Raw genomic sequence first — 15,698 nt, forward strand, 5'->3', positions numbered from 1 at the left:
ATTTAAATACTACTTCTAAAGAAGAAAACAATACATAGTGAACAACATACACAGGCCCTGAAAGTAAAATCTATTGATAAGAGGATATGTTCTAAAAAGTGAGGGAGATGTTTACCATTTTCCTTTTCTAAATGAATACAACCCCCTTGTGGTTGTCAATTTTTACTGCTATCTATTTATTTTACAATATTAATTATACTGTTTTCTAGCTTACATGATTTTTACCGTCACTAGGGTTCCATCTAGTGGATAAAAAAAGACAATACCTTTCCCTTTGAACATATACAACTTTTCCCTTTTCATATTCAACACAATTAACATTAATAGCCCAAATTCACTCACTGGTAGGTCACAATATCTGTTAAACTGAGGCCAAGCAATGGAACAATTGCATCATATTTTATTCAGATATCATCAAGGTGGCAATTTTCAGTCATTCCCAGTGTCCTCGATCTTTGTCCATGCTGTAATAATTGTGCTGTTAGTAATCAAATTTAGACTATTACTACCACATTTCCTTTTCATGTTACCTGCCTCCAATGAACTACTGACAATTCACATGGTTTTGACTACAGTAGAAAAAAGACGAGCAAATACAGGCTATTCAACACTAGATGGCACTGGTATAGTAAATTTGGCAATTCCTGTGACTACAAGACTGTAAATGTGAATTACACTGTCAGGGATTTAAAGGGACTATAAAATAAACGGACCTAACAACAGGATCACATCTGACTACCCATGGTTCCGGTGGGCCTCCAGAATGGGAACTACAATTTTGAAAGGTTAAAACGGTCAAATGAGAGATTAATTCCCCATTAGAATTAGTTTGTCGTTTTAAACTGCATTAAATAAAACAAATCATTCTAAATGATTCTACATTTGTAAGACTAATAACAGTAGAGATCTTAATCGAAAACGTTTTAAAAGTGGGTTTTGTTTCGTTCGGTACGATGGTTGGTAGCAGGCGTCATATCAAGCAACGTGAAAAACGAAATCTACGCACCCGAAGCACGCACTATGCAGTACAAGAAGGAAGAACGAGGGCAGGAGTGAGTGAGAGACACACCCAACGGAAATATGGCTCTCGCTTATGCGACAAGCAATGTTCAAAATGGTTTCACATTATCTCGCAGGCACGTTACGGAAAGTATATCCTGGGGAAAGAATGAAGAATCTTATCATATGAGAGGCTCACGAAATTACCTGAAATGCATTTGCCATAAAATGCTACAGATTTCTATGAAATCAAGGAAACAAGTTGGTGCTCAAGCAACATGCAATCGGTCTACGCTTTCCATGCAGTTAAAGCAGTGCCGGAATCCTTACAGAGTGGCATCAATTATAGGTAGGCTAATCATGATTTTTTTGTTAGTTTTGTTCATCAATAAAATGCATTTCATATAATTGTTTTAGGTGCAAGATGGCGCCAAAGAATTGTAGTCAGGTGATCATCCTCTCTCCCCCTCCCCCGTCATGACATATAGGTTTATACACAAAATGTGACCTGACATTGCTTTTTGCACATACTGGGTTATGATACATGTCGCTCCTGCGTAGCTTACCTCTCCATAATACATATGAACCGGTAGTCGGAAGAAAGTTGTAAGAATGTATTTTCATGGCCAAATCGTTTTTTGCTTATGTTTTAAATGCCTCCCAGGAGTTGCTGAATCAGGCGATTGGCCAGTTACGCTATTGTGGCTACATTGATAGTGTAGAGAAACTATTAGCCTACTTTATTACATACCTACATTTTATTTTGCAAAATTATGTATCATCCTGTTACAGTTCTGATAGGCTTGTGGTTGCTTATAATGATAATTTATGGCCTGGGCCTACTCATAGCTTTAATCACATCTGGTTAGTTAACGTTGTGAATAATAATCTAAACAGCCTCTTTCATCTAACAAACAACTAAATATACTTTATCCAGGAAACCCCACCCAATTTTATAATCGCATTTTATTGGTAGGTGAACCTGTGTACATTCTCAGCCTCTTTACTTGGCGACTGTAATTGGTCGGTAGTGACGACAATCCTAAAACATATTCCCGCCTACAGAGAAGATCATGTTTGAATGAACAGTATTCTGTTCAAGTGGTTGCATTTGCACTAAAATACAAAACTATTTTACGGGGATTGTCAATCAGTGGAATATAGTTGGCCAAAATGGACATGAAGAAAAGAATTTATCTTGAACTGCGGAATCGTACGCCATCTGATGTAAGCTATAACATCGATGTCAACATTGTTTTCTAATGTTCTTCCTATTTGTTATCTCCCTGTGATGTTGCACGGTGTCACAAAGTTGAGCCTTTATTAATGCTACAAAAATGACTGCAGCTGTGTTACATCTCTCTAAGTAGAGACGTCAGCTTCACAGTCGTCATGGAGTTGCAAGTCAACTTTAAATGGTTTACATCTCGCTTGTTTGTGAAGTTTGTGAGAATGCACCAGATGCCTGTAGCAGTGTTTAAACAAAACAAAACATTTTTGTCACGCTCTCATCTGGCATGGGATTATTTTTATTCGATACATTATTATTCCTTGATTTTTTGCTCCCATGTAATGCTGTCTGTACGCAGTTGCCTACCGTATTGCTCATATACTGTAATTGTTCCGTGTCTTATGAGTTGTGGTTCTCAGCATTCTTGGAAAATTACACTTTGTCATCTTGCTAGGTAGTTACATGCTAAATCCGAACACAGTCCGAAATTTAAAGAATAAGAATGTTGTGCATAAAAAGGTGATTTAGAGTAGTTTTCAAAATGTTTTGTAATGATATGGTATGTCGATATGTCATACTATATAGCCTACAGTATCAGATTTGTATTTGCTAACTAAATATTCTGCATGTACGTACTGCATCAGTCTGCCTCGTGCCTTTATTTCGTCAACGAACGACTTTCTGTGCCTTGGTTAATCAAAGTCTAAAAAATTATAGATCTCCATTGTACAGCAACGCTCATCACAGCCAGTTCCGAGTCGTGCTCTAGTTTTCGTGATCTAGGGCAAGCCGCCATCTTACTGAGAAACAAAGACGATATTTCACCCAAGAATTATAGTTTACTTTGGAACACAGGCCACCAATGGTTTCCGTTTAACAAACAGTTCATATGAATCCAATCCACATCAAGAATAGCTGAAGCAACCATGAACAATTGCCTACTAGCTCAGTTTGAATCGGCTTTGCTGCCCCTCCTACTCTGTGAATGACCCAGTACACGATAGGTATTAGCATGCCAAAACGGTTTCACTGTTTTAATATCAAAGTTACAGGATTTGGCTAATTGTGATTCTTTGACGTTGCCAATGAAACACGGTTTGAGCTTACTATTTGTGTAGTTATGCGACTGTAGAGAATGACACGGATATGTACTAGAATGGTTTGATAGCCATCCCCATTCCTTGGGGGCAAATGCCTTCTGCACTACACAAAATACATCTTATTGTGGATAGCTATAATGGCTCCTACAATGTCATATGCATATTTTATTAGTCATTAAAGAAACCAGGCAGAAAACTCCAGCTAAATTACAGAAACTCGACCAGGAATATATGCCTACATTTTATTTATGGACTGCTTTAAAACCTTAACACAGTATTTCATGATAGCTTCAAGACTACAGAAGTGAGCAATTGTGTTTTTCTTTCTTTTTAGGTAAAAGAGTTAGTCCTGGACAACTGCCGTTCAAATGAAGGCAAACTAGAGGGCCTCACGGAAGAATTTAAAGATTTGGAATTTCTAAGTACAATTAATGTTGGGCTGACATCGGTGGTAAATTTGCCGAAACTAAGTAAACTGAAAAAGGTTGGTTGTATATTATGCAAGCATTATGGATATTATGTTGATGCATATCTTTATCTGTTCTCATTGGTTGGTTCGCATTTTTGTACACAGCTTGAACTCAGTGATAATAGGATCTCAGGTGGCCTTGAAGCGTTTGCAGAAAAATGCCAAAATCTTACACACCTCAACCTCAGTGGCAACAAAATCAAAGACCTCAGCACAATAGAACCCTTGGTAAGCTGATGCTATATGAATAAATGGTAGACTTACGATTGAAGAGTTAAACAGCTGGTCACCCTGTTTCTTTCCTTTCACAGAAAAAACTTGAGACACTCAAAAGCTTAGACTTGTTCAACTGTGAGGTGACAAACCTCAATGACTACAGAGACAACGTCTTCAAGTTACTACCGCAGTTGACATATCTAGATGGCTATGACAAGAATGACAAGGAAGCACCAGACTCTGACGCAGAGGCATACGAAAAGGGTCTGGATGATGATGAGGACGAGGATGGTATGTTTAGACAGTCATGAAAAATATTACTGTTGTCTATTTTTGCACAACAGTGTTGCCTTTTATACTGTGATTCTCATTGTTTGCGTCACTTGAAACGGCAGCACTGAAAACACTTTTATTTCACCTTCAGAAGTAGAGGAGCATGAAGAAGAGGCTGTGCCAGGGGATGAGGACGAGGAGGAAGGAGAGGAGGATGAAGACGAGGAAGGGGAAGAAGAGGAAGACGAGGAAGACGACGTTAGTGGAGAGGTTAGAAATCAGAAAGGGGGAGTCTTAATGATTGATGATGGTTCAATTGCATGTTTCATTTTGACCTAGAGAAAGTGCTTGTTTCAGTAGGACTTGTATTGCAGCATGTAGTTCAATGACTATGTAACACGTGCAAGGATTATTAAATGACACTTGTTACTGTTTGTTGTTACACTTGTATGTTGTGTGCCACTCGAACCATGTTAATCATACCATGTTTTTTTCAGGAGGAAGAATTAAATGATGAGGAAGAGGATGAGGATGATGTAGGTGAGTAAGATAGAATCAGTTACAGGTTAAAGGGGCAGAGACTTGGCATGGAATGAAGACTAGGATAGGTGGCAAGTAAACAACTTAAATGATTGCATGTCCTTGTTCTAAACATTGCTCACATTCTCTTTCCTAGAAGAGGAACAAGGTCTAAAGAGGAAAAGGGAATTGGACGAGGAAGGAGAGGGGGATGAAGATGACTAAATAAATCAAGAGGATCCATTGTGACCCGACTGTTTTAACCTTGTATTTTAAATCCCCTTGAACTACTTGATTTGTGTTTGTTTATTACTCTACTTTTTAAATTATTATTGTTTTTTGTTGTTGTTGTTTTTTAACCTTTAAGTCCCCTACTGTCATTTACATGCTACTAGCTGGACAGTGGAGGACATTTCGTAATGTCAAATATCAGGCCTATATGTAACCAATTGTGTTCTCACTTTTAACAAATCCTTAAAAAGGTATTTAACAATTTCCAACAACTTGCATATTCAGAAAAATTACCTAAAACTATTATGTTGCATGTCTAAATATGTTTAAAAGTTGACTACTGGATTTAATTATTACTGGTTTGTACGTGTTTGTTTGTGTGATTTGTAGGGCTATTATCATGTCTGCTTCAAGCTAACAGCATGACTGCAACAGGTCATTTTAAAGCATAGCAAATAATGTCTGGCCTTGTGGAAATAATATTCCTCGGGAATTGTGTTCTTTGTAAATAATGACCAAATCTATTGTTTTCTATTCTCTTTGATAGACATTTACACTTTTAGACTAAATGTTTTGACCTGCTGTAGGCCTAACTCCATTAAAAACATGATTCTTGTATAGATAATTGACAAGCATCCTAGTTGTTTTTGCATATCTGGCAGGTACACACTTGAAATGATTAGTAAAATACAGCTATGATTGACAAATTATTTGAAGTAAATTCTGTTTGGTACACAATTAATAAATTGTATATTTTCAGATTTCGTCTCAAAACCAGTTAATGGTGAAATGGGCCTACCATTATCTTTTCTCAGAATTGTCAGATGGTCAATTACATTTATATCAAACAGTTTGCTGAATTTGCATTTGATTAATTGACCACAGTTTGTGATTGTATGCAAACATTTTTACCCAGCTACATTATAGCAAGCTTGTAGCATAGCTGACATGCTAGATGTCAATTATTCCCAATCAAACTAATGGCTTTTCTGTAATGGTATATAATTAATTGAAGTTGAATTTAATTTAAACTTGCACCAAACACTTCCCTGATCCAAAAATTTAATTTTCTAAAAAAGTGTCACTGTGACATTTCTAACACCCAGTGAAAGTGCATTGATTGACCATTAGTTGGCAACAATCACACACATTACACCATCTATACTGTAGGTATATTAATATGATGCTAAGGACACTAAAATATTGTCCCAGCTAGTCTATACATTTCTTAACATCATGGGGAAAGATCATAAAAATGTAGTGCCAAACCTTTCCAGACAAATTCCATTGATCAACACTCACTGCTTAATCCAAAAGACATGGAAGGAAAACAGAAAAGGAAATACTGAAATTGCACACAGCTGTTATTGTTATTAGCAGATTTGTCCCTTTCAGTCAGTCCAAGACATGCCAAACAAGAAACTCAAGTGAATGATAAGGCTAGCACTTAAATATGTTACATTGAACCGAGCTGAGGTTGGGATGTTTTATTCACCCTTCTAACCAACTTCCAATTTACTGCCTCACCTTTCCAAACCAGTCACTTGTGTATAATCCAACATCATATTTGACCTTCACCTTAATCTTAGCCAAACTATATGGTTGTAAGAAAAATATATGCCTTCTCAGTAATTAAACACACCCAACATCATTTTCCTTTCTCACTGCATTCCATTTGGAAATTATTTAAGTCGTCCTCGCTATCATTCATATTTTGGGTTATTTACCTCACATGGAAGGTTCAAGGAATGATCTACATTGTCATATATGCATGTCTTTTTCATACACACGCAACAACTTTCAAAATATGAAAATGGTTATGACAACCATACCGTAATGTAATTTACAGACTGCTAATTAAAACATAGTTTAACATTGTTGAGAACTTGTAACATTACGGTAAGTGATAGTTGAATTAATTATTCAGTTTCTTCTTTTGTTAGGCACAGACTCAAATCACATTCTAAGCAATCTTTTTTTCCCCAAGAAACCAAGCCATTGATTGATACACTTCTGTGCTAATTTTTAGATCACTAAAATCACCATCCAGTTATCCAGTCATTACCTCAGTCATTATCAACAAATTCACAATGAAATAACCAAATCTACATGGTTAGCTAAAAATGTAAAATATATCAGGGAAATAAATAATGATAGCATTTTTAAATGTCTACTTAAAAATGATGCAATTGGCAAACTGCCAGTAAGACTACATTTGGGTTGCTGTAAACCAGTCTGAGAGAGAAATTCAGCTTTGCACAGCGAACACATTCAGAGAGCAAAAAGAAACAGTCCTGCTATTCATCTCATTAAAGTCCCTGTAAAACCCATGGAGTTTGGCTCATCCATTGGGTGCAAACTATTTGTTTAGTCTACCAAATCGGTGACTTGAGATGTTGTAGTTTGCTTTGAGGTGGTGTGCAGTAGTCTCTAAGGCTTTAGGGAAAAGAAGGGGGAAGGGGAAGCGTCAGTCATGTTCCCCAGAGTTCTCTTATCTTTGTGAGGGGTAGGTGGCATTTTTCACGATGATGATGACCAAGGCTTTGCCACGTTGACAGGGTAAGGGGGGAGTATCCCCCTGGACGGTGCAATGAAGGGGCTCAACAGTGAAAGAGTGAAACTACAGTAACCACCACAAAATCTGGTAGTAATTAATCATAATGAAAGAACGTGAACAGACAATGGCATTATCAGGAATCAATCCTCACATTACTGATCCAATTTTCACAATTCTACAGTCAAATAATACACAAATCTGAGCATCATTGTAGCAGTATCCTAACCAATAAAGAACCATCATCATTACATCTTTACATTTTATGAATTACAACATTATGTGACGATTATTACAGCGCATCTTCTGTCACAACAATTGGTGGCATGATGCATCATGAGAATGTGTGTGTGGAGGGGCTCAACATGGCGATTGTTGTGTGGGCTCCTATGGGCCAGTTCAGGGGAGAGGGGGGTTGAATGTTGGAGGTCAAATGTTGTTAGGACAGACATTTCTCAGGTTGTTGAGCTCCAGCTCCAGCTGGCGTATTTTAACGTCCTTCTGTGTGAGCTCTTCTTTCAGCCGCCGGAGCTCCTCCTGCTGACGGAAGAACATGCGCAGGAGCTGCTCAGACAAGAGGAAGGAGAGAGGGGGGGGGTTTAGTGTCACGGAAAGAAAATACATTTGTTCAAATTGTATGTGTTAAATGTTTTTTTTTTTCATTATTTGTTATTTTAAAATATTAAAGGTAAAGGTGTGCAGTGAATATGATACAGTATCTACTTTTTTGTTTTTGTTTAAAGGGGTTGTGATTTTGGATTATGACATTCATAATTGAGTGGTTGGGGGGGGCTTACTCCATCCTCCGTAGACACTTTATTAGCATCTACACAGAACAATAGAGGTTTAGGCAAAATGTTAGGAGTTCCACCATCCTCTCTGATAGGCAAATTGATGTGCGTAGTTGTATCTATCAGTCTTTCAGATCTACAGTGTGTGTGTGTGTGTGTGAGTGTGTGTGTGTTTGAACTAATCCACCCACCTCATTCTCTGTTCTCGGTGGCACGTTCTCCAGGAGGTCGATGCCGTTGACCACTACGCTCTTCTTGTCCTTCACCGGGGCTTTAAACACAAGCTGGTTGGGTCTACTGTAACCCTCCTTCAAAGACATCAGCACTGGGTCTGCACACACACACACACACACACACACACACACACACACACACACACACACAATACAGTTCAAGTCTTCATGAGAAATTAAAACCCAAACCCATGTAACATTTTGAATGCATTAAAACGAATTTCTTATCAAACCCAACTATCACAATATAAGAATTTTCTATGTATTCCATTATTTACTGATGTAGGGAAAAGAGACACATATATTGTGGTACAGGAGGTGTGTCATCAGCTGTCTACCTTTGTCAATGCCACTTAGCCATTCGCTGGCAGTCAGGGCCGGTTGTGTCCCTGCTGTCATTGGATAGATGTCCTCCTGGTAGGTCTCGGACTGCAGCACCGGAACAAAGTCACAATGAGACAAGTTTTATTAATGAAGGTTTTGAGTTGGAAATCTGGATCTCATAATCATTTAATATCAAAAAAAACATTTGAGCAATCAGAAGTAGCTATGCTCAAAAGGACTGACTCCATTGTTTTGAGCAACAGGCAGAAACACACACATGGCCAAAAGTGTAGGCAGTGACAATTTTTGTGTTTCACAAAGTTTGCTGCTTCAGTTGTTGTGGTGTTGATTCACACGTTTCTATATTATTGTACAGTGATCAGATTCATTTTTTTTTATAAAAGCCAAAGAAATGCACAAAAACCCATATTTCACAGTTTTGGACACATGGGAAAGTGTGAATGAGTACTAGTCAGGTGAAATCACTATAATTCTGATTGGATTATAAAACCAGACTGCAAAAACGTAGTAATGTTACTGCCAATACTTGCAATACTTGGCCATGGCTGTACTCACTGACCCTTCTTGGTACGATCATGGAGATTGGCTCAATCAGACCCTTGAGGGTCACCAACTTGTAGAAGCGGAAGACCTCGCAGGCTGCCACGTCCAGCCCATGTTTGGGCATCACTCCTGTAGCAGGAAGAAGAAGGTCACAATACCATATGCGTCAAATAAAGGATTCATGTGTGAACATGGGGGACATAGGGTCTGGGAAGACGTTTTAAATTGTTAGATTCAGGTTGTTTTGGTTAACAACCAAGTAGCACATTTTTCCTTCACAAATATACAGCATTGTCCCACCTTACTAATTAGTTGGATTATTATCATTACATTCATCTCTGTGTCCTAGATTCCCAACATATCTTTATAGACATACTTCAGATCTTTATTGTCCGACACTTATAGTCTGCTTTACTTAAAGTACACTCTAACATCAGACCATGGCCAATATAATTTGAATGAGCATTTTGATAAGTGTTATCTCATATATCTTTTATGTGTCAAATAAGTCAAATAAGTATTTTCACCAAGGCCTTTCTGTGGGGCTGGGGAGCGAAACTCCATCAGATATTGCAAGAAGGGCTTTTCTGAGGTGATCTCATAATAGCGGATGTTGCCGTCACCCTGCGGATACACAAGAGTGGGTTAACAAATTAAATTGTTGTTAGTTTTGAACCTGATAGGGTCAAATAACACAGGTAAACTGTATAAACTAGACATATATTGGTTTTGTAAAGTTTAGTTTCTGATGTTCAAATCTTGGTGTTACAGTTGGCAAATGTTTTGGTGAAACTGTACCTAATTGATGGTGTGCTTAATAGCACAAATTGTAACATGTGATTCACTATTTACTTAATAGGAAAGATGACAGAGAGAACAGCGCAAAGAGTGCTAAATAGATCATGATTGGTGACTTCAGGGCTGCACTAACCTTCCCTGCCAGGTACAACATATGTGTGTCTGAGTCATAAAAAGGGAACAGCAGTCCTGAGAGACCGTCGATCTCTTCCTCCACCATGGGCATGGACAGATCCTCCTGAGAAAAAACACAAAAACACAAACACACTGCTTAAGGACAACAACAAAACACACACACTTCTTCAAAGCTTCCACACACTCCCAACACACATACCATCCTCTTACACACTCACCACATCATCTGCAGACCCCCACACCTCTCCACAGATGCTCACCTCTTCTTCTATACACCCCCCCCCCCACCCACACACACACACACACACACACACACACCAACACACACACTCCTTAGATAGATATAGCCCATCTGTGCAGACCCTGGGGCTCACCTGATCCCAGAGTGCAATCTGTCTCGTGTTCCAGCGGGACACACCTGTCGTCAGCAAGCGCTTCATGTTGCCCAGAAACACCACTCTGTTCACCCGGTGGTTCTTACACTGGGCATGCTGGTAAAGGGAGCATAGGGAATACACTACTTTTAGTTCTACTTAACAGGATACCTTAGAAAGACTAACTATAGAAGCAGTTCAATTATGTGAAGACTTCATCTATTTTTATAGATATATCTATCTGTCAATCTATCTATCGATTTGTTTAGGACTCAGTGCTACAGTGTTTGCTCAGATGCATGTATGCATGCTTTTATGCATGTATTAGGTTACCTGAAATTGTGCATATATGCATCCAACATGTCCTAGTTTGCATTTGTGGTTTTAGTTTTTATGTGATCAAATGGCATGTTTGGAAGCATATGACAGCTTTGAGTCCAGGCAGCCTTGTATGTAAACTGACCTAGGCCCTCCTCATGACAAGTAGACCCCCTTGTCCCCTCTCACCTGCAGGACCCTTCCCGAGCGTGGTTCAATGACGCGCAGCTTCTTGTCCTTGCAGCTGGTGGCGAGCAGGCTGCCATCCGTGTTGAAGGACATGTTGAGGATTACGTCCGTGTGGCAGTCAATCATCTTCACAGCCTCCCCAATCTCCAGGTTCCAGATGAGGATCTGTTTTGAGACACACAGACGAGGAGTGAAAGAGAGATCAGGGTGAGGTGGCACTAAGATGACATGTTATACTTAAATGTAAGGGTCCCATATTTCTCTGACAGTAGTACCTAAAGTTTAGTTCTTCTAAAAGGATATAATACAGAAAACAATGTGGATTTGGGATGCATTTAGGTTAATGATAAACAACAGATTTTACTGCCAGTCTTTCTTTTCAATCAATCCTTAGTTGAATGTTCAAGTCAAGCAAATAGGCAAGAGCAACAACTATTACATTGCCTCAATCTACATAACACAAGACAAACACATCCTTTGCTCCCTAATCCTAAAGCTTGTAACATTATGCTGAGCGTTACTGTATCTGTGTGTGTTTCTTGTGTGTGGCGGGACAGCCTTGGCAGACATCACCTTGTAGTCGTAGCCAGCACTAAAGAGAATGCCGCTGCTGGTGGGGTGCCACTCTATGAGGCCCACGCGGCGGCTGTGACCATACAGCTCCAGGACCGCCTCCGTCATGTTCCTCCGAAGACCACCCTCGGGGATCTCCCATACCCGCACCTGGCGTGCACGCATGTTCGTTCATATCCACCGACACACACACATACACACAAATACACATACACACAGACAGTCATGCACATGCACACATATGCAAAGATACATATTCATGCACAACCTATACAACCTTTGACAACTGCCTTAAGACTCAATTGCACAGCCACACTCCTTAAACCACCACCCTCTTGATAAGATTTAATTTGTTCGGACATCTTGCTGTTTTATTGCTGTTATGGCTTTTAGAATTATTTTGAACATTGTCAGTACCTACACACACAGTCACAGGTCTGTCCCACATATGCAAAATAGTTCATAGAATAGTTAATCGTTTTGTAACAAGACTACTCCTAACTGGATGTTTTGTTTTCAAACTGTCACTTACAGAGGCATCCTCAGAGCAGGATGCAATGATGTTCTCAAAGAAGGGATTCCATTTGATGTCCAGCACGTTGCCTTGGTGTCCACATACTTTGGGGTGGTGAGGTTCAATGCGGCCAGCCTGAAAGAAAATCTTGTGTATGAGCAAAGATTTATATTTACCTGTCAACAAAAACAAACTGTTTTTCACTGTTATTCATACAATCCAGTAAGCCAAAATAAAAAATGAAATGATCTATGTATTTCTGTAGTACAGCAGAGTGTCCACAGTGTGGCGCTGTGTCTTTGTCTGGTTGGAGACCTCTCAATGTTGGGGATGATGTCATTAATGTTTGATATAACTTCAATCCACTGACCTATTTCTTAGCTCCTTTGAGAGTTGGCAAATAACTGGGGGTCATGCCCCGTTGAAACACTGACTGGTGCTTAATGGTTTACACACTGTACATTCTTAGCTATGCTTGTGCCCATGTGTATGAGTTAATCTTGTGTTTGTGTGTGTGCGTGTACATGTGTGTGTGTGTGTGTGGGTGTAGGACGGGGGGGGGGGGGGTGAATACACTCAAGCATGTAGGCATGTTGACATGAGTGTCCCAAAGTGCTCCCAGGTTTGCAGTGAACTTGAATGTAGGCTGTTCAACTGCTTCAAGTAAAAACATCCCAACAAGCCATTTCTTAGACCCCTGTCATGTCGGAAGCCCTATCTCATCAATTCCTTTTATAACATCCTTCTAAGAAGATTCAACATTAAAATGAACGCCTTTAGACATATATGAAGTACTATATTACAAATGAGCACTGGCATGGCATACACTCATATTCCACTCTGATTTCCCCCGGCAGCTAGAGATCCAAAGAAACAGACACAGCGGGCTAATAGATGTCGGGAGATTGAGTGGAACAATGAATCTGATTAAACATAAAAAATTAATGATACAACTCAACAAAAAAAAAACGTGAATCTTGTAAAAGCTTGATGCTTGGGAAGATTGCACTTTCTGAAAGTGTGCAATTAACCAACACAGGACCATGGTTGGATTTGGGTTGAACACAAAATCAGTCAAAGAGACTTTTCAGGAAAAACACAAGTCTCTGTGTTAAGTTTCCCAGACAGAAGTTTTTAATCTATTAAGCAAAGGGATTTACTCATGTTTGTACATTTAAATGTCTTTGAATTCCTCTGTAGTCTCTTCTAGAACAAAGATTCTTCCTCTGTCAGATTTAAACTTCTGCTTTACAATACTTTGGATACAGGTTGAGCCCTAGCCTGAGTTCTGGGTTTTCCCTGCCCTAGTGTTTCCCTGTGTTCTGGCATTAGCTGCTCCTGTGTCTTGTTCAGTGTCTACGTCAGGTTAAATTGAGCTCATTTGTTTCACCTGTGTCTAGTTTGGTCTTGTGTGTATATATGGCCCCTTCTTAAATTAGTCCTTGTCATGTGAATATACCCTGCTTGCTACTGTTTTTTTTGACACAATAAATACATTTAGGTTTTTGTGATCCTGACTACCCACCGGTCTCTCCTTGTGTTTGGGGTCCTCCTGCTGCCTTCACACTGAGACACCTCTTTATATAAGCAAGCTTACACCATGGCAGTGTGATAAACACCAGCATCAATTTTGTCTGGAGCAATTACATGGCTTCCACAATGTGTGAGGACATGCTGTTGGACATGATGTATGGCTTTAATCAACCTGGAAAAAATCTGTAAAAGCCTGCTTACATTTATTTGACGCTCTTATCCAGAGCGACTTACAGTAAGTACAGGGACATTGCCCCGTGGTAAGTAGGGTAAAGTACCTTGCCCAAGGACACAATATAAACACAACCGGCAAACTTCTGATTACTTGCCCGATTCCCCAACCGCTCAGCCACCTGACTCCCACCTGCTTATTAGCACACTACCCTTACTGCTGTGTGTGTCTGTGTGAGTGATTCAGTCTGAAAAAGTGAGAGAGAATGGGGAGTGAAGGTCAGAGAACAGAAGAGAGAGAATGACATGAGGAGGAAAGAGGGAGACAGAAAGGATTATAATAGTACATGACTAAGTGGTAACACAGTGGTTGAATTTCCCTCTACAGCATGCACACTCACTGCACTCTTACACTGCACCCAAGCAGTCGAAACTGACAGGAATACACTTGACCATGATAAGGGGCTTAAGGCCTTCCGGATCTATTTTGGTGCCACTTGGAACCACTGTGGTTCTTTCACCTCCTAGTGGATGGTATACTCTCAGTTGCACCATTTTATCATAACTTGGACTAAAGTATGTCTGCCATCTTTCTGCCTCTGTAGCTTAATGATAAGGAATGTGTGTACTCCTAGTCTTACAGTTGTCAACAAAGCAGAACAGCAAGAGAACCCCTGAACACGCTTCTATAAGGAAATCAATCGACCACAGTCTGCTCGTGTGAAGCAGGGGGTGGGGATGGTGTGTGAGGCAGGGGTGGGGACGGTGTGGGAGTCAGGGGTGGGGATGGTGTGTGAGGCAGGGGTGGGGACGGTGTGGGAGTCAGGGGTGGGGATGGTGTGTGAGGCAGGGGTGGGGACGGTGTGGGAGTCAGGGGTGGGGATGGTGTGTGAGTCAGGGGGTGGGGATGGTGTGTGAGTCAGGGGGTGGGGACGGTATGTGAGGCAGGGGGTGGGGATGGTGTGTGAAGCAGGGGGTGGGGACGGTAAAGGCTGGATATAAGCAGAAAGCCTACTGAAAAGCAATGCCTCTCAGATTGCACAATACATTTCTTATTCTTTCTCTTGTGAAAGATGGGCTTCCTTTCATGGCTCTTCAATGTCGGGGTCTGGGAAAGAAGCCCATAACTGACATCAATATAATAAGACAGCTCAAAGGACAAAAGTCATTCACTCAGCCAGACACAAAGTCATACAGTAGGACAAAGCGATGCATAGTGGGTAATGTAGTGTGACCATGGACAGGAAGCGGAGTGAAGGAGCTGGGCAAAGAAATTACACAGACGAGAGGAAGAGTAGAATTGACTCATGAATTTTCCCATGAGTCAAAGCTCATAACTGCACATTTAGCACATGTACTACCTCACCACAATGTGAAAATTCAATTTAAGTGGGCTTCATATTTCATTTGATGCACACATGACTGTTGTATTTGTGCCACATCTGCCCCTTTTAATTCATGGCTGTTCTAAATTTAAGAAGTCAATTCCCGGCAGTCCTTTTCCATTTTCTTGGGCCACCCATTTCTCTGCTAACAGCTTTTCCTTAATTAGCATAGTGTTTCCCAGGTTCATTATTTACTTTCTATAT

At 40.0% G+C, this 15,698-nt stretch overlaps 2 protein-coding genes across 2 annotated transcripts in view; one reads left to right on the plus strand and one right to left on the minus strand.

Moving 5' to 3' along the window:
• Positions 1-2,061: 2,061 nt before the first annotated feature.
• On the plus strand, positions 2,062-5,807 carry anp32a (acidic (leucine-rich) nuclear phosphoprotein 32 family, member A). The gene is made up of 7 exons (XM_084682035.1): positions 2,062-2,226; positions 3,665-3,814; positions 3,905-4,027; positions 4,111-4,306; positions 4,440-4,558; positions 4,786-4,828; positions 4,965-5,807. Exons 1-7 carry the CDS (start codon positions 2,173-2,175, stop codon positions 5,030-5,032), a joined length of 753 nt encoding a protein of 250 aa, XP_084538161.1. The 5' UTR covers positions 2,062-2,172; the 3' UTR covers positions 5,033-5,807.
• A 577-nt stretch (positions 5,808-6,384) lies between these two features.
• LOC146246966 (coronin-2B) overlaps positions 6,385-15,698 on the minus strand; it is a 31,927-nt gene continuing 22,613 nt past the window's right edge. The window contains exons 3-12 of the mRNA XM_084682034.1: positions 12,424-12,540; positions 11,892-12,041; positions 11,319-11,483; positions 10,812-10,928; positions 10,436-10,540; positions 10,032-10,128; positions 9,521-9,633; positions 8,955-9,045; positions 8,575-8,714; positions 6,385-8,156 (exon numbers count right to left, since the gene is read on the minus strand). Of these exons, the coding sequence (XP_084538160.1) occupies positions 8,022-8,156; positions 8,575-8,714; positions 8,955-9,045; positions 9,521-9,633; positions 10,032-10,128; positions 10,436-10,540; positions 10,812-10,928; positions 11,319-11,483; positions 11,892-12,041; positions 12,424-12,540 (1,230 nt within the window). The 3' untranslated portion in view covers positions 6,385-8,021. The remainder of the gene's footprint in view (positions 8,157-8,574; positions 8,715-8,954; positions 9,046-9,520; positions 9,634-10,031; positions 10,129-10,435; positions 10,541-10,811; positions 10,929-11,318; positions 11,484-11,891; positions 12,042-12,423; positions 12,541-15,698) is intronic.

The sequence above is a fragment of the Hypomesus nipponensis genome, chromosome 19 (assembly GCF_054491055.1).
Source record: "Hypomesus nipponensis isolate SF chromosome 19, ASM5449105v1, whole genome shotgun sequence".
NCBI lineage: Eukaryota > Metazoa > Chordata > Actinopteri > Osmeriformes > Osmeridae > Hypomesus > Hypomesus nipponensis.